The sequence below is a fragment of the Zingiber officinale genome, chromosome 5B (genome assembly GCF_018446385.1).
Source record: "Zingiber officinale cultivar Zhangliang chromosome 5B, Zo_v1.1, whole genome shotgun sequence".
In the NCBI taxonomy this organism is placed as follows: Eukaryota; Viridiplantae; Streptophyta; class Magnoliopsida; order Zingiberales; family Zingiberaceae; genus Zingiber; species Zingiber officinale.
Window position 1 is genome coordinate 28,544,057 of NC_055995.1, and position 18,926 is coordinate 28,562,982.

Below are 18,926 nucleotides of genomic sequence, written 5' to 3' on the forward strand. Positions count from 1 at the left end.
AAGATAAGAAGTACAAATACAAGAGAAGCAAGAAGTAAATACACAACAAATGTAAACACCCTTGCCTTCTTGTCGATTGTTGAAGAAGCAACAGCTTCTCAGACGCCAAAGTCGGAGTTCCAGCCGAAGGAAGAAGCTCACGCGAAGCTTGCGAAGAAGAGCTCAACAAAGCTCAAGCACCAGCAGCACTAAGAATAAGAGAAGAGGAAGAAGCTATTCGCACGTAAGATGCCCTCGCCTCCTTTATACCGCGAAGAAGAAAAAAAACTAGCGTTGCGTTGCAGCAGCTAGAACTCTGATCGGCGTGGACCGATCAAAATACCGATCGGTCCACGCACCGATCCCAACTCTTGGCTTTGAAGCTCTTCCTTCCGCGACATCGTCTCTCGACGGCCGCCACGACCGTCACTCTGATCGGTCCACGCACCGATCGCGTCTTTCTCGGCTACTAATCACCCGATCGGCCCCAGATCGACGATACCGATCAAGAGCACATCGATCGGTTCGATCGGTCACCGCATCGATCAGATAACTAGTGACTTGGTTTTGCCCAAACCAAGTCCCAAGCCTTCCAAACCAACATTTGGTTAACCTCGACTGTTGGTACTTCATTCCTAGCATCCGGTCACTCCCTCGACCGCTAGAATTCCCGCCAAGTGTCCGGTCAATCCCTTTGACCTACTTAGACTTTCCTCAATACCGATGTCCGATCATCCCCGATCCATCTGGATTTTCCTTGCCCGGCTTCACTCACCAGGACTTTCACACCGCCTAACATCCCAGTTAGGACTTTCTCACTGCCTGGCTTCACTCACCAGGACTTTCCAACTGCCTAACATCCCAGTTAGGACTTTCCCACCGCCTGGCTTCACTCACCGGGACTTTCCACCTGCCTAACATCCCAGTTAGGACTTTCCCACCGCCTGGCTTCACTCACCAGACTTTCCACCGCCTAACATCCCGCTTAGGACTTTCCTCGTGCCAAGCTCCCTGCTTTCCCCGCCAAGTCTCCATACTTGGACTTTTCCAGTCAAGTCTCTATACTTGGACTTTTCCGTGCCAAGTCTCCACACTTGAATTTTCGTGCCAAGCTCCCTGCTTGGACTTTTCCAGTGCCAAGTTCCCTGCATGGACTTTTTCCGTTGCCAAGTCTCCATACTTGGACTCTTTCCCGAATTAGGTCAACCAGGTCAACCTTGACCTACGGTTGCACCAATAATCTCCCAAACATCTATTCTTGTCCCATATCAAGAATACAACTCTTCCACGAGTGTCAAACATCAAAATACAACTCAACTAGGTCAACCTTGACCTAAGGTTGCACCAACAATCTTCCTAAGTCAAACATCAAAATACAACTCGAGTCAGGTCAACTCGAGTCAGGTCAACCAGGTCAACCTTGACCTAAGGTTGCACCAACATCAGGTCCTCTAAATTTAGATGGAGTTCAACCTGGTGTCAGACCGACCAGTTAAGTCATGTACACTTAGTAGAAAGGTTAGATCACATAACACATCTAACTTTAATCAACTTGCCATTCATCAAAACTTAGGTTTAACCATTGGTGTCAAACGCACCAACACTAATTACTTTTAGCATAGATATACATCTACTAACATAAGATGCACTAAATCTTCCTAATGTGTCCTCCTTTAGACTAACACAATAGTTCAATTTAGTAGCATGTGTGGAGAAAGACCCAAGAAAACCTTAGGAAATTTAATCCAATAGATAATCACTGAATCATCTTTGATAACATGTGTGCCTTCCATCGATTGATGATGAGTGTCAATTGATTGGTGCAAACCAATCGATCTGGCCAATCGATCACAAAACCTTCTGTGTTCAACATTTAACTCATCAATCAATTAAGACTTCATGGCAATCAATTGGTTCTCACCAATCGATTACCTTAATTGATCAAAAAGCCTTCTGTAATTGATTTTTATATTGATAATCGATTGGTGTAATCGATTTAGCCACATCAATCAATCATACTAATTGATTATGCTGGTCCTATTGTGATTCAAAAGTTGTTAATCAATTGGATAAAATCCTAATCGATTGATAGCATCAATCGATTAGGTTGATTGATTCCAATCAATTCTATTGTGATTTAAAGTTATTAATCAATTGACAGTTTTAATCGATTGACATAATCGATTATAATCTCTTGTGTCTGACTTTAAAGCTTTCAATCGATTGGTGACAATCACCAATTGATTGGCAGCTACAATCGAATCTGTAATGGATTGAAAAAGGATCCCATGATTCGATGTTATTGTGCCAATCGATTGAAAAACCAATGTAATCAATTGGTGTCAACTAATCGATTGAGTCAATTGATCCCCTTTAGTTCTATGTGCTTATTTAGGTGTAGCAAAGCCCCACGGGGTTATCTGGAGCGGTTAGTGCGTAGAAGCTTGCCACTTGAGAGCGTGGGTTCGAACCGCGGGGTAGTCAGGGCGTAATTCCCTGGTCCCTGTGCACCTCTTCCCACTGCGCACTAACTTCTCTAGCTACCGTGATTTAGCTCCCTCGTGAAGACCTTGGGCGTGGTGCGGGGGGGGCGCTGGGGGCGAGCGATATCGCCTTTTGCCACTTGCCACTTATTTAGGTGTAGCAATAGATTGTCCAACCTTGGCAATCAATTACTCCATCGTAATTTGACCTAAAATTAGGTCAAACGTGATGGTTCTTCTCAATGATGGCAACGGTTACCTCTGTTCTTCATGAAAATCATGGAAACCTAGAAGATAAAACCTTTCCTAGGTTTTGTTAACAAAAGTTTGACTATCGAAACTAGCAAAACTGAATCTAGCATGAAAATAAAGGATCAACAAAAAACAAATAGTATTGCCATGAAAAACGATTAAACAGACCCTTGGATCTAATATCAATTGAAGGTCTTGCAATTCCTATGTCGTATGAATTCTAAGAACCGCAGAGAACTCGAAATAGAAAAACACAAGAACATATGAGCATGGATTTTGTTCATCGAAACATGACATAGAAAAAATAAACATGACAAGAAACCTGATTGAATAACCATTATCCTTGTCTTGTAACGTTGTCTAAGAATTCTTGAGGAAGAAGAAGTGGTAGAAGCAACAAGAGAGATCTTCCAAGGGTATTAGGGTTGACGGCACTGTAAACTCTCGTTAATAGGGAACGAGGGTTCTATCAAGATAACATAAACCCTTGGGGACCAATCATTTATATAAAAGTTCGGATCCATTATCAGCCCATAGATGATAACAGATCGGGCTAAAGGGTTCTACACATTAAACTTGCATCCAATAACCTGAAACTTAATAAACTTAAGTTAAATCACTTTATACAGGTTTAGTTCATATATTTATATGCATGACTTACAATTAAGGCCACCTAATACAGATAATATCCAACAAACCTCTCTTCCAACATGTCCCTAAACCTTAATTTAGCCTCTACAGAGATAGTGTCGGCTTTGTCCTCACCGTACATAGTATCTCTTGTCTGTTATTTCTCTCATCAAAAGGTGAAGGGACTAAAAGAGATTTAGATATCTCCACAATGGTATAATATTATCCACTTTCGACCTAAGCCCTCATGGTTTTACTCTTGGGCTCTACCCAAAAGACCTCATACCAATGGAAATATCTTTCCCTTATAAACCCATGATCTTTTCCATATATTTTCAATATGTGACTTTGTTTGCAACCTTACAACCCAACAATCCCCTCTCAAATGAAGGACCACAGGCTTCCCACGTCTGATCCTCAACCGACTAGGTCTTCCTGCCCCTCAATCCACACAACCTATTAGAACTTCCTTGTCTAGCCGCAACTAGGACTTCCTGCCTAGTAGCTGGTCCTCTTGATCTGAACATGGGAGCCCCCACATCCTTTGTTCGAGATAAATATTCTACTCACATAGCTCAATTAGACCATAGCTCTTGTGCACAATTGGAGGTTAGACATTTTGACAGTCTAGGCTCTAATACCAATTGAAGGAATCAACAGAAATTTAGATATCTCCACAATAATATGATATTGTCCACTTTAGGTCTAAGTCCTCATGGTTTTACTCTTGAATTCTACCCAAAAGATCTTATACTAATAGAGATATCTTTCCCTTATAGACCCATGATCTTCCCTATATATTTTTAATATAAAACTTTATTTACAACTTTATAACCCAACAAAAGGTTCATCAAGAATTGGAATAGAATCAACTGGAGTTGCATCTTAGAGGCCTTGTCGACTTTAGTGCATGCCTGGTAGAGATGTACAGTCGCCCCCGTTGTTCATTACAAACACAAGGAGGTCGTGCACGACCGCCCCGGCTGCTCGTGAGGCTAGTGGTCGGAAGTACAACTTGCGCGCATGGTTGAGGGGTAGCAAATGAATCAACGAATAGATTTATAAATATCTGTCCGTTATTTATAACAAGTAAAAAATAAAAAAATATAAAATCCAAATAAACAGAGCAAAGTTTTTTTTGTAACTTGCCGTAGTTTTTAAATCCATTCTTCTAAAGTAAACGTAGCATTAAAATGAATTATTATTAATTGAAAATTCTCATTTGTTCATCATATTATATTCTAATCGACTAATATATTTAGGCAATCTACACAACAATCTGTTGCATTTAGGCCAAATGTCCTATGATTTATCTTTTTCCAGAGAGTGGTATTATCTTGGAGGAGTTGGTAAGGTGATAGTTTCACCTTTTTTTTTCAAGTTTCTTCTTCCAAACTTGATAGCCATAAACTTCTCACTCGATCTAGATGCTTATTATCCAAGTTTGATTGACAATTTTCAAACTTAGTAACCATCCCAAGTTCAAAGCTTTGTATCTTCACTTGATCTGAATGTCTTCATCATTTTAATTTTTATTAATTTAGGTATCCAGACCTGTGGTCCGATTAACCCTAGAAGTGGGAGGTCTTCACCCTAATTCACTTGTAAGATAAATCTAAAAGCACATCGGCTCCCAAGTAGCAACCCAATAATATTACCAAATATTAAGAGAGTCAGGAAATTAATACTAGAAGTGGCAACCCAATAGTCTTAATAATTTGAGGACGATAGACATAAGATTACCCTACTTGGGAATCAAACCCTGACTCTCATTTCGACCATTCAAAGAACTGCCCTCAATTCTAATTTTCATTCTCCTAAATCATAGTCATCATAATTGAACTAAAAATCAAACTAGAAAGGTTTAGATCACTTATTCACTAGTTAAACAGCTGATCAATTAGTTAACCCTCTGACTCTCACTCATTCACTAGTTAAGAATCATCCCGATCAAACTAACAAAGAACCAAAAATTGGATATAGAATAATTAATTGACTTAAATAAATATCTAAATTTTAGGAATATTTTTTTAAAAAAAAATAACTAAGGTATAATTTCCAAATCATACCTATTATAAGTTTCACTTCTTGCAATCTACTCATTTAGATTACAATCTACTCATGCAATTTTTGATCTACTTAACGTGATTTGATTTTTACATGATGGTGTGAACATGACTAAGATACTTGATGTGGCAAAAAAAAAAAAACTATTACATCATATTTGATATTGTTAGCGATATTTTCTTTTCGGGACACAGTCGACTCTGTGAGAATTAACACGTGTCAGAGGGCTCACTAGGAATTGCCTCGGCAAGGTCCCCTCCGATGCCTAAGTTTTCACGAATGCTTAAGGAAGAAGATAAAAATGTAGAAAATGAGAATTTAGGGTTTGGGTAGGCATACCTCCTTTTACATGTGCTATTTATATAGCCTTATGCTTTCAAATCCTAGCAAGTTAATGGGTTTCAGGTTGCAATTCGTGGGTCTTGGAGATGTGATATTATTGAGGGCATGGTTTAAAATAATTTTATTAGGCTTTAATTAGATTTATCTAAATTATTTCCATCATAATTAGGAGTTGATTAAAATTATTAATAAAAGTTATTTAATTAAACTAAAATCTTCTCTTGACCCCCACGCTGCCCAAGCGATGACGCTTCGTCAAGCCCGCGCGACACCTCCGGATGCATCACTGAGCCCATGCCTCCGGACACGTCACCAAGCCAACGCAATGCACCCACGGGGCCTTGGGGCGTGTCGGCACTGGAGGCGTGCCTATAACGATCGGTAAATGGAACGAAATATTTCAACCATATCGAAAGAAACGGCATGATATTTTAATCTGTGATGGGGGTAACAATACTATAAATTAGTTATTGATACTTAATGAACATATTAATATGACTTGGAGGTTGAAAAATCTTTAATTTAATTGGATGAAAAACTAAATATTGCAGCTTAGTGGCTTATTGTTCTTGTCTTTAGTGAAATTTTTTTTTTTTGTTGACTGACGGCGAATGAATAGTTAGAATCTGTTAGAATCGAGTGGCTGATGATGCAAGGACGAACAATTGGAGAAGATGCGCGACTAATGATCAGGCAACAATTAAGAGTGACTAAGGCGTCGGATGTGATCATGCGAGCAAGAATGAAAGATGAAAAGTGTGAGATTTCGAGATGAATAAGGGTCAGCAATTCAATTAGGAGTGTGAGAAGAGAACAAAACCCCAAGGGTTCAAGGGCTTGATCAAAGTCATTATTTCTACATAATTTTCATTATTAAATGATAAAATCTAATCTTTTCAAATGGATCGGTTATACTAATTCGATAAAAATTGACTAGTTGAACTGAATCTTCCTTTTTGTTTGTTCGATTGCACTCATGATCCACATATATAGAACGACACCGGGTTGGGACATTTTGATTTATTTTTTTTTGTCAAACCACCAGCAAGTTCAAAAACTAAGATCGACTAACTCAACTGAACCCTTCCAACAAACTCGAGCGAGTTGGCATTTATCTCAACCCCTCCTTCAGAGTTCATTTGATGTATCTTAAGCCAACCAAACTCCACCCGCCATATCTTCATATGCAGTCCAATGAACCACTGTAACCAAGGTTCACTGTAATACACAATATATCTATTATTGATCAAAACAATTTGCTGCTAAACTTTTTCAAAATTCACAACAGAAATCATAGCAAGCTTTTTGGTTGTCGACTTGATTCAAGAAACTAATAAGCCCTATTCTTGCTACACCATACCATTTCTACACAAAAACATTAGTGGGTTCTCAAATTACAACACAGGACAGTGCGGGGAATTTTGGACGAAACAAATTTCTCTATCATGGTAGCACTAGCATAAAAATACAACACCCCTTAAATCCTTTGAATTTACAAATCAATACAGTATGGAGGTAGCAGTCGCCAGAACAAAGCGCCTAGCCTCCAAAATAATTAATGCACAACACTCGACATATGCTGCCTTAATTGTCCAATTGACGTGTCCGACAACTCTACTTCTTTTCCCAACTCCTAATGGCGCATTTCACGACTCCATGGTGATCAACAATGTTACAAGTCAGATTAGTTATCCATTTCATCTGCTCTTGTAATAGACACTGCCCACCGCATGCTTCGACATTTCATCATGGCGCTGAGGCTAGCGACATTGCAAGAGGCAAGGAAGCTTTTTCACAACCAAAGGTCAGATCAGAGACAACAATTTACAAGTCCCACAGAAGAAAATTTGCCTAAACAAGTCGATGCTGACGAAGGCCCTTTCCGAAATGTGGCTGCATCAACCTAACATACAATCCATTCTTCTGCAACAATGACTCGTGGGTGCCCTGCTCAACTATCCTACCACTATTTATAACCACAATATTGTCCACATGCCTCATCATTGCTGCCCTATGTGCGATAAGAATGGTTGTCTTGTTCCCTATGATCAATGTGTCAAGTGCTTCCTGCACCACTCGACTTGACTCGGATTCTATTGCAGAGCTTGCCTCATCCAACAACAGTATAGGTGCATTCTTTAGTACCACCCTAGCAATGGCAATTCTTTGTTTCTGTCCAGGAGTCAAATCAACCCCTCTCATGCCCACATGAGTGTCATAACCATGTGGCAAGCTGCTGATGAAATGGTGTGCATTTGCGATCCTTGCACCTTCTTTCATCTCAGACTCAGTTGCATTGTGCCGTGCATAAATTATATTCTCCCTTATGGTTGTTGAAAATATAACCGGTTCCTGTTGAACCAGACCCATGTGGCCACGCAGCCATCTCAAGTTAAAAAGCTTCAGATCTCGTCCATCCAACAAAATTTGACCACAAACAGGGTCATAGAATCTCTCAATTAGTGATATTATTGTGCTCTTTCCAGACCCTGATACCCCCACTACTGCTACTGTTTGCCCCCCACTCACCTTAAGACTGAAATTACTTAGAATCATCGCCTCCGGTCGTGTTGGGTAAAAGAAATCTACATTTCTGAACTCGATGCTTCCGTATATATTGGGAGGGCTTATACCAGCATTGTCATCCGAATCAATCTTTGGTACACGATCTATGATTTCAAATACTGAAGTAAGAGCCTTCCGTCGCTTTAGTATGTAAGGTGCAAGACCAAATGGCTCCACCAAAGCAAAGGTTGCAAAAGTAAAGACAATGTACTCTTTAAGAGCTGTCTCTATTTTGATTCGTCCATTGTGTACTGACATAGCTGTGTACCAAAGAAGAAGAGCATTGCAGGCAAAAAGAAGGAACTGCGAGAAGCCAAAAGCAAAACCAATTGCCATTCCAAGGATGAAATTCTGTTTCAGTATGGTAGAAAGATGCAATCTGTACAACTCCATAATCTTGTTACCAGCACAAAAGGCAACAACAGTATAAATATTTCGTACTGCATCCTCAAGGACCAAAGAGGCTTTCCTATGCATCTCTTGAATTCCCTTTGAAAATCCAGCAAGCCACATTTTCTGCACTTACAGAAACTAAATAGTAAGGATATTATAGCAAGATGCACTCACGTAAATCTATAAGACAATGGTAAAAGAGCATAAGCATAAGCAAAAGACAAAATTCTGACGGCGATAAGCATGTGCAAATAGCACAATCAATACTCATCTAACGCAAGAAACTTGATCAGAGATTCATAGTAGAGGATTGAAAAAACAAATGTCTATACAACTGAGTCCTAATATTCATAGCTGGATGCATGAATTAACTAAACATAGTGTCCGGTGTAATGGAAAGATTCATTTACCTTCCAAAAGTCAATCATGAGAATTACAATGAGAAAATAGCAAAAGTTAATATATATGATCGATAAGACTCTCTTAAATCCACGCCTTTCCTTGTTCATCATACATTGTAACCTTTTTTCACACACAAAAAAAGAGTACTTTGTAATCTGTTTTATACATATAATATTTCAGATTGAAAGATCCATCAAAATGACCTAAAAACCCTTGCAACATTGTACCTTGCCTGCATTATTATTTTTACAATATTCACATGGTTTTAATCTTGGAAACCATGTGAATAATGAAGAATTTAGTAAATAAAATGGCAAGTACAAATCTTGGAAACCATGTGAATAATGGAGAATTTAGTAAAATAAATGACAAGTACAAAAAAGCTGTCATGCTAAAGGAACACATACATACAAAAAAAAACAATTATTAAAGTCCTGTTAAAGAAGAAAACTAGCTATATGACTATTTACAAAAAAAATAATAATAATGTTCAGAAAATTAAGATTTTATTTGTATCGATCAGGTGGATAGATTAGATCCAAATTGATAAGAAAAAACTAAAAAAATGTAAAAGTAAAAAAAAAAAAAAACTATTCTAGAGTAAAAAGAATAAAACTAATAACATCACTTATTAGATATTCAATATCCAAGTGAAAAAATGATATTCACACCAAAAAAGTAATAATATGATATGCAACTATTTATTAAATAATATACAATTGTTGATATATCAAAAATATTATTAATTTTAACAAAATTTACCATTAATAATATTTTATAGTAATAATATTATCAATAGTTTCGTAATATATATGATATTAATGTCATTCTATTATCTGGTACATAGCATAATATATATGAATAAGACAAATAATATCAATAATAATATATCAATTGTTAGCAATAATATTAATGAAAGAATAATAAAATAAGATATAAATGATATAGAATATTATCAATAAAAATTATTAAAGGCACAAATCAAATAAAAGTATTATATAAAAACATTAATTGGATACTAATCCAATATAAATATTATTTACAATTAATATAATTTTATTAATTTAATTATATTCGATCCTATTAGTATAATATTAAATGATATTTATACTATAAACTTATTACCAAACATTATCCTTTTATTATGGATATCCGATGGTTATTAGTTATTGTTTTTGTTAATATCCATGCCCAACCCAACCAAATAGTCATTTGACACCCCACTCTAGATTGCACCACACCATCTCCATTGGAAAGAAGAAACCTTCTCTTCTTCATTTGGACCACTCTCGCAAAAAAAAAAAAAGGCCTTCTCCTCACTGCTCCCTTTGAAGAAGTCTTCTTTCTCCTATCCATCATCTATCAACCCTATCTCTTGATGCCCAACAGATTCTCAAGTTAGAACCGATTAGTTATTGAGATCTCATTCTTTCAAAGTTCTCCCACTTCCTGTTGAATCCGGCTAATTCTTTTGCATTTTCTTCATGAATTTGGCAAAAATCAGTTTGTTTCTGGTTGTGACCAACATCTCAGCTCAAATTGGATTGACATTTACAATTCTTATAAGCCAATCAAGTATAAACCCTAAACCCTACAAAAACTCCATCAAACTAGTACAACAAGATGGAAACCATCTATTAGTTGATGTCATATAAATTTTCTTTCTTCGACTAAAAATTCATCAACATTTGACACAAACACAAGCCTAGATTAAAAATTGTAGCACCTTTGACAGCTAATGGTAAACTAGGTTAAAACCTGCAAATCCATTAATGGGAGATCTAAGACAGAGAAATGGAGGAAGACAGTATCAAATAAGTTTCTCAAAGTAGTTATTAATGTTAATGCAATCGACCAAGTCTCGGTTTCGATGTTTGATCAATATGTTTAAGGGAACCTGTGTTTAAGTGTTAGGGAGATTGTTATTGCAATTGATCTTTGTTCAAGGTTAATTAAAGTCCAACAAGAAGTTAACAGAGGAAGAAGTCCTAGCAAGTCATATTTGGCAAGTGATTGGAAGTCCTAGCAAATCACAAGAGATTGAATGTCAAGCAGTGAGGTGAAAATTTTAGACAGGTGAAAGGTAATCGGATGTCTATCAAGAGGGAAGTCCTAGGCAAGTAGAAAGTCCAAGAGGAGTGAAATCTAGACAAGGGAAAAGTTCTAAAAGAGTGAACTTTAGGCAGGTGTGAGAGTCCTAAAGTAAGTGAATGTTAAACAGGTTGGAGAGTGCTAGAGTGAACTATAGGCAAAAGAAAAGTCTTAAACGAGTAAACTTCAGCCAAGTAAGTCCCGGTAAGTCAAGTAGACCACCTACCAAGCAGGCCAGGTAAATCATATACTAGGCATATTTATATATTGTACGATGTGTTTGAACTAACCTCTGTTGCACAAAAGTTTGGGTTCCAAATGACCGGAAGTGAATCTGATCAAACAGAAGCTCTGATCGATCGAAAGGTTTGGGCAACCAACATTCTAACAAGCATTGGACAATGTCAAGTGCTGACATGGCAGGGATAGAGTTTGGCTCAGGGCAACCGAAAGTTCCATCATCAGTTGGATGAGATCCAATCAGCATGGGATGCAACATGAATCTGGGCACAAAAGTTGACAAGGGAGGAGTGTAGACCACCGAAAGAAAATCCAGGCGACTAGAGATTGGATAAACAACGAGGAGATCGTCGTTGGATAACAGTGGAATCCAAGCGACCAACACATGATCCAGTTAACCGAAACACCTTTATAAAAAAGACTGAGATAACAACTCTTCGTTCAACACAACATTCATTCTACACTTTCGAAGTTCTCGAAATGTTGTTCATTTGATCCAAGAGGTACTTGGACGAGTGTTGTTGCATTCAAGACTTCCAGAGGTGATCAAGTTTTTTGTGTAAGATTTTGTTTATTAAATTTTAGTTATTATTATAGTGTATTATTCATTTATGTGTAAGAACAAATATATAAGAGGTTTCTCCACCTCTGGAGGATTTTCAACAAGGAGCAAACTAGTGGACTCACACTGAGGCAAACTTTGGGGTAGGAATCAAAGAGTTCCGAACCAAGTAAAAAAACTTGGCGTGCTTTGTATTTCTTGTATTTATTTAGCATCATACATATTCCGTTGCGTACTAAAGGCACACATGACTCAGTGAAGTGCTATTCACCCTCCCTCCTCTAGCACACCCATTGATCCTAATAACTAAGATACCAGATTCTCTTAGCAGCTAAGGGAAAAAGACCGTTAGGTGACAAAAATCAAAGCTCTCTAGCTGAGAGACAACATCATGTAGTATGAAAAAGTCACATGCAAGGTACACTTAGGGTGTGTTTCCTACGAGCAAAAAAAAAAAGAAAGTATATAAGGTGACAAAAAGATTTCCAATTTTCCTCTATATCCTTTGGAGGTAAGGAACGGCTCAGAAACTTCTCTATGTTTCCTCTATATTGTTTCCATCCGAATTGGGTGGAAATCTCACATTCACATGGAATGGAACTCAATCTTAGCTTGAAAAAATTCAGGAAAAAAATCAAATCTATTTTTATTTATGTTTTTATTTTTTATCTTTGACAAATGAAGTTTTAATATATGTTTTTCCTCCCTCTTTTAAGCAAACATAAGGATGGAAAATATTTCACAATTTTTTTCTAAATTTTTTTTCATTACTCTCTCTCTGTCCTCCCTCTTTCTTTCCCTAGTTGTTTCCTCCCTTTGGAAACAAAACCTTAAAAATACAAGCATACGCACAAATAACTCTTTTACAACATCCATGATGCTCAATTGCAAAGAATATAATAATATGAACTGAATTGAATCCATTGAGATTATGAATGCACCAGCAACAACTTCCGCAGATAATATTCAAAATATAAAATGCATGCGAGATGAAAACTATATCAACTTATAATCATGAAGAAAGCAAATGATCCTTTTTTTTTATAGTCAGTTTCATACCTGTGCAACAGCAGAAACTGTTAGAATGGGAAGAGTTGCAAGTGCAACAAGTGCGACACGCCAATCTAACAGCAAACCTATAAGAAACGCTACAGCAACAGCAGCAATATCTTGTACTAATATAGAAAGGCGGTTGCTGAACGCAGCACGAACATAGGTTGCATCATTAGCTAATCGCATTGACAATGTATCTGCGCTATTCTCTTCCTCATCAAACCACTCAACCTCATTGTGCAAAATTGCTAGAAAAGGATAAAAATTGGGTCATAGAATGTATAAAAATGCAATCATGAAATGTCTTTGCAAAACGAAAAAATTACCAGAGAACATCATCCTCCTAACTCGTTCAGTCATTTTCTCCCCCATTATACCAAAGTAGAAGTGTTGCAAAAAGTTTGCAACCACTGTAATGATACCCATGCAGGCAATGATCAAGCACCACCTATTTACTTCGTTGTGAACATCACGGTCGCCTATTCTATAATAGGCTGCTACTATAAGTGCAATAGCGTAAGCAAGGAGAGGATTGAATGATCCAAAAATTGCAGCACCAATGCTTCCTAGAAGAGCATAAAACCATTCAGCAAAACTGAGTTCCACAAGCCGCCAAAATGATGGAGGTTTCTGTTGTTGAAAATCATTTGCCTCTTTCTTTTTAACATGCACCATATCAAACGGATTAAGTGGGCGGCTGAATGTATTTGAATGAGAACGTTCATTTTTAGGGTCAGATGTGAGAAGTGGGGAAATAGGAGATTCTGGGTCTGATGTTTTTGAAGATTGCCTGTTAATGGAATGAACCTCTAGTTTGGGAAGCTCAGGCAATCTCATCTCTAAGCTGTCCTGTCTTTTGATAGATGGACATTTTTCAGACACCATCCCATTTTCCACCCTTGGTTCTGGAGCTGGGCTATGAGTCTTTGATGATTCATGTGAGTTATAACTAGCATCTTGCTGTTTACATAAATGAAGATCTTGTCCTCTCTGAAGAGAAGGTGACTTTGACAAATTAGGAGATGATGGTTCTTGGAGACTATGAGTTCCTGATGAAGCCTTCTCAGTTTGAAGATTTGAATCTTTATAATTTCTGATGGGTGTCCTAGAATATTTCAGAGACAATAATTAATCCCTGGAAATTGTTAGAGTTTGGAAGAAGTCATCTTGGACTAAAAACTAAATGACTATAAATTTTGGAATAAACATGCATAAATTTCAGGTGCAAGTAAAGGCAAATGCAATATGAACACAAATCATTAACTAAAGAACAAGGAGAATGGCTTTATTTGAATACCAACATTTTCAGCAAGAAAATCACAAAGTATTTTGAGTACAAAATATTTATAGGTTAACAAGGTGAACTACAGAGGAATCCTCTTGGTTTTTTACTTTCGGTATGATAATTCAGATTTTATCAAATGAGGTGTGATTTGTAGTGAATGACTGAACGCTCTTAAGGCAGAAGAATGAAAGGTCTGCACTTACTTTCACATATTGAGGACCTAGATGGAAAAGAGATAATTGTCATATGCAGCAGCCACAGGATAAATTTGGCTCAGTGCTGATGTGAGTGAAATTACCAATAGACCCTTCCCTGGGACCGCATTGGCAAGAGCTTTGTGCACTAGGCTATCCTTACTCATATGTTGTTTGGGTGATGACAACTATGCTTTGAGATGGTGCATAGTAGAAACAAAGTTCAATTCATGTGGACCATGCCCAAGCAATTGACCATGGTTTAAAAGCTAGTACCTATTGGTTGAAATGGTTGAAACATATCATCCCATTAAATTTTTGAATCTCAGTACTACTCGGCATTGACACAATGTCTCCTTTGTGTTAATCATGTCAACGAGTATCATTTCATGTCAACGCTTGAAATTGAGTTGTTTTCTTTTGTGTAGTTTGCCTCCATACAAGAAAATGTCAAAATTGTAGTATTCAAAACTACTTTAAAGTACCCTAACTTTAGATCACCTTCACGCTGCCCAAACCTGTTACCTATGACACTCCAGCATGCAACTTGTACTCAAGTAGTTTGTAGAGTAGAGCAATTAGTATTTGTTATAGTTTCAATATTTTTAGTTTCACAAGTTCTTTGCATGTTTATAGCATATGGTTTTTTTCATTTCTTTTTTAAGCTAGCTAAATGATTTAGTAACACGTTAGTTTATCTATTAGGTATTATGTTGGGTTGGTCTTAATTCTTCAGCTGTATAGTGAATTGCATTCCTCTATTCTTCTCAAGTTATTATCAAAACCATGTTTATAATTTAAGCTAGGATTTCTTCCTTCCAATTCCATTAGAGAGGTTCCTAGACTCAATCAATCAAGGTGACAGCCCCTGGTCTCCTATGCCTCCTCTTCTTCATATCTCAGCTTTACTTCCAACTTTCCTTCCTCGACCACCATTTGATCAACAATCTTGCATTAGTCCTACAACAACAACGTGATCCACTAGATTTGCTTGATCCTGCTGCTCCCTTAAAAGATTGAGGGAGACAACTTCTGTCTCATGGCACCCAACATAAAAACCACACACTTCATTGCCCTGTAAGTCTTCATGGAACTTGATGAGGAGATAATTGGAAGGTCATCATCTTCTCCTACCTACTTGCAAGATATAGGCAACTTATGTATCATATGTAGCAACTGAAAAAAGTTTCCCTTTCCTCCACCTCCTTGAACTCCACACATTTACACATCACTGTGGCACCATGTTCCTTGTATTTATGAAGAGAAAGGAATCATTGTCTTTTTATCAAATTTAGCTATCAGTTCTTAAACTTATCATTCAAGTTCACCTGAACAATTAAAAAAAATGATAAACTCAGTTAGCCTCATTGATTATCCCTGAAGGTGACCACCCCGACCCCACGAAAGTTTTCCACCGGCCACTAGGGTAAATCGGGAAGTGCATGCGGCGACAGCCCAGAAGCCCAACATCCTTTGGTTGCGCGTCTCGTTTGGAGAAAAAATTCCTACAAATGCGCTATAACTGGGGATCGAACCACATGTGCCTGGGTGATAACCTGAATGTCCTACCGCGGCACCATAACCCCAGGGATTCACCTTTTACAATTAAAGGATTGATGATGGATGTATTATCGTCAGAACAAGCGAAAGGATAGAATGAATCCTCATCCATCTACCCATTAACCATCTATCCTTAAATTTATCTGACATTCCACTAAACAAGTCCTAATCCCTTAGATTGAATTAGACTTTAACATATTAAGGATAAATACCCAAACCCCCTATGGGCATGGATAGATTATCCTGAGTAATTTTTTTATTTCTTGGAAAAGTAAAAAAAAAGGATTACAAACATGCTTTTACATTTTTTTAGATTTTTTATATTGTACGTTTTCTCTTGGAAAGAAAAGCTGGCAAACTTTCCTAAAGCAAACAAGAGTTCCCTTTCCAGCGTTTATTTAAAGAGAAGAAAAGAGGGAAGAAACTTGAATTTAAAAAAATAATAGTTAAAAAATTTTAAAATCATTAAAATTATTGATGGTTCAGATTTCCATCAAGAGTTCCCTTCTCCCTTCATTATCTCCAAATAAAATTGAGGGAAAAAGTTATTAGGGAAATATTTCTGCCACCTTGTTTCAGTCCACATCTCCTTTCCTTGTAGGAAATATGGGTTTAGAGTAGATATTAAACTTCTAATCACAGATTTACAGAACTTTCATCAATTCTTTCTATTAATTAAAACTCTTTAAGCTAGACTAATTATTATCTTACCTTTTCTAGCATCCTCTTTTCCTTATTTCAAGTATAAATTGAAACTATTCATTCACTTTTTTAACCTTTTCTTTTGCTCATCATTTGTGTTTGTTTAACAGTAGGCAATAGAACTCAACATATTTCCTTTTGGTTTACAAGCTCTTTCCTCCATTTATTTCTTTCTCTACTCTTGAATGGACATAAAACCTTTGCTCGTTCACTTTTCTAACATCTCGTTTCTCAGATTAATATCATCACTTTAGGTTCCAATAATGCTATACATATATATACATATAGATACAGATTGTCTTCTATGTCTCTTTTAAGAATACATATGGAAACCTTAATGACTTGGTGCCTATTTGGCCGAGTTTATTTTTAGCTTATCTATCCATTAAAGGCAAAAGCCAGGCCAAACAGCATGTTTTATAATGCTATTAAAAAAAACCAAGATAAAGTAAAAACTAGGGTAGGGGAACTTTTGATTCTTTTTTTCGAAAACACGACACCTTTTTTTTACATAATTTGTTTTTGTACCAATAGTACCACTTCTTAAGCAAAAAAAATGATCTCGAAGCAGAAAGACTAGGGATTCAATTTACCTAGAAGAAGACACAAGATTCAGAAGATAGAAACAGATTTCTTTGTGATTTTAGTAGGTGATATCTTCAATTTTTTAGCAACCAGGCAAGGATTTCTTCACTTATAGCAATTTGGATTGTGAGTTTGTGAATGAAGAAGCACCAAATGGAGACAACTTATAGAAGAGCAGTGAATGATGGTCATATGGAAAGAGTTCGCAATCAAATAGCTACAACATTGATGGAAAATAAAAATCATTGATTCATGAGTTATTCCTATGGATGCTCTCATTCAACTTTGCGCTATTTATGTATTATTTATAGAACTCTGTTTTTTATCATAAGGAGTTAGTTTTTACAAACTTTATACTATATAAAAGATCTTTTATATTGTAAGAAACTGATCCTTCAATGAATAAAAATTAAAAGTTAACTTTTTTTAATTGTGAATATTGATTGAAGTGTTACCCTTAATAGTAATTTCAAATAATATTAAATCTTTTCTAAATTATTCAACCAAACAACTTATCTAAATAAAGAGTTTTAAAAAGTAGAACTGTCAAACAGCTTATTTAAAAACTCAAAGATATTGTTTTTATAAGCTCTTTCATAAGATAAGGTCAAACATGCTCTTAATCTATCTTTTCCTCTCCGTTAATATTTTTTTCCCATTTTCAGCTTTGCAAAATTCGGATCTCTTAACTTCAGTTTGAGAGAGGGTTATAGAAGAAAATATACCATTTTAATGTAAAGATCAAGCCGTCTTTGGCATCTCATTAGCAAAGGTTCTCTTATTTTCTATTTGTTTAACTTTTTCTGTTTTATGTAATATTTGGATAGATAATGATAAATAGTTTAATGCAACATTGTTAGATTAGAATCATGACACAGTTGTATGTAAGTATTGATGTAATCCTGCAGTTTTCTATTGAACAATATTGGTTCATTCATGTGGCAAAAGACGATTCGCTCGCCCCTAGCGCCCCCGCCAACCCGTCCCTAGAATATTGGTCCATCAACTTCTTCCAAACGTGGGTTTATGACATAGATTAGCATTATATCTTTCAAACTGATATTAATATTAAATATAATTGATGTTTTTGGATCCTTTATATGACAAAATTTTACCGTTGCGCCAAGCCTCCCCTTCCAGTATAACAAAACAACAAAGTTTAAAATATCAATCCGTGCCAAGGTGTTGGTCTTATGCCGATATGATTTCAGCATTTTTTTAAAATATAAAATATATTAATTAAAAATAAAAAATTTAATCTAAATATTTAAAAAATATATAATAATAAAATAAAATAATAACAATATATATATTAAAATAGTGAGATAGTTATATTAAGATTTAATTAAGTAGTCATATTAAGATTTAATTAAGCTTATTTGAATTATTCCAACTATAGTTCAGAGTTAATTTAAATTATAAACCTAAGTTAATTAATTAAAAGTCTAAGTTCGAATCCTTCCTCCTCCCTGTTCTGTGTCGGACAAGCTCCTTCCTCTTCTAACCGTGAGGCTCGCACAACGCATCCTCAACCCTCCGTG

At 36.4% G+C, this 18,926-nt stretch overlaps 1 protein-coding gene across 2 annotated transcripts in view; it reads right to left on the reverse strand.

Annotated features, from left to right (window-relative positions):
• Positions 1-7,044: 7,044 nt before the first annotated feature.
• Positions 7,045-18,926, reverse strand: part of LOC121984292 (ABC transporter B family member 6-like) — a 34,068-nt gene continuing 22,186 nt past the window's right edge. For both annotated transcript variants that reach the window (XM_042537160.1, XM_042537161.1), the window contains 3 exons: positions 13,386-14,164; positions 13,066-13,307; positions 7,045-8,834 (listed from right to left, as the gene is read on the reverse strand). In XM_042537160.1, the coding sequence (XP_042393094.1) occupies positions 7,605-8,834; positions 13,066-13,307; positions 13,386-14,164 (2,251 nt within the window). In that variant the 3' untranslated portion in view covers positions 7,045-7,604. The remainder of the gene's footprint in view (positions 8,835-13,065; positions 13,308-13,385; positions 14,165-18,926) is intronic.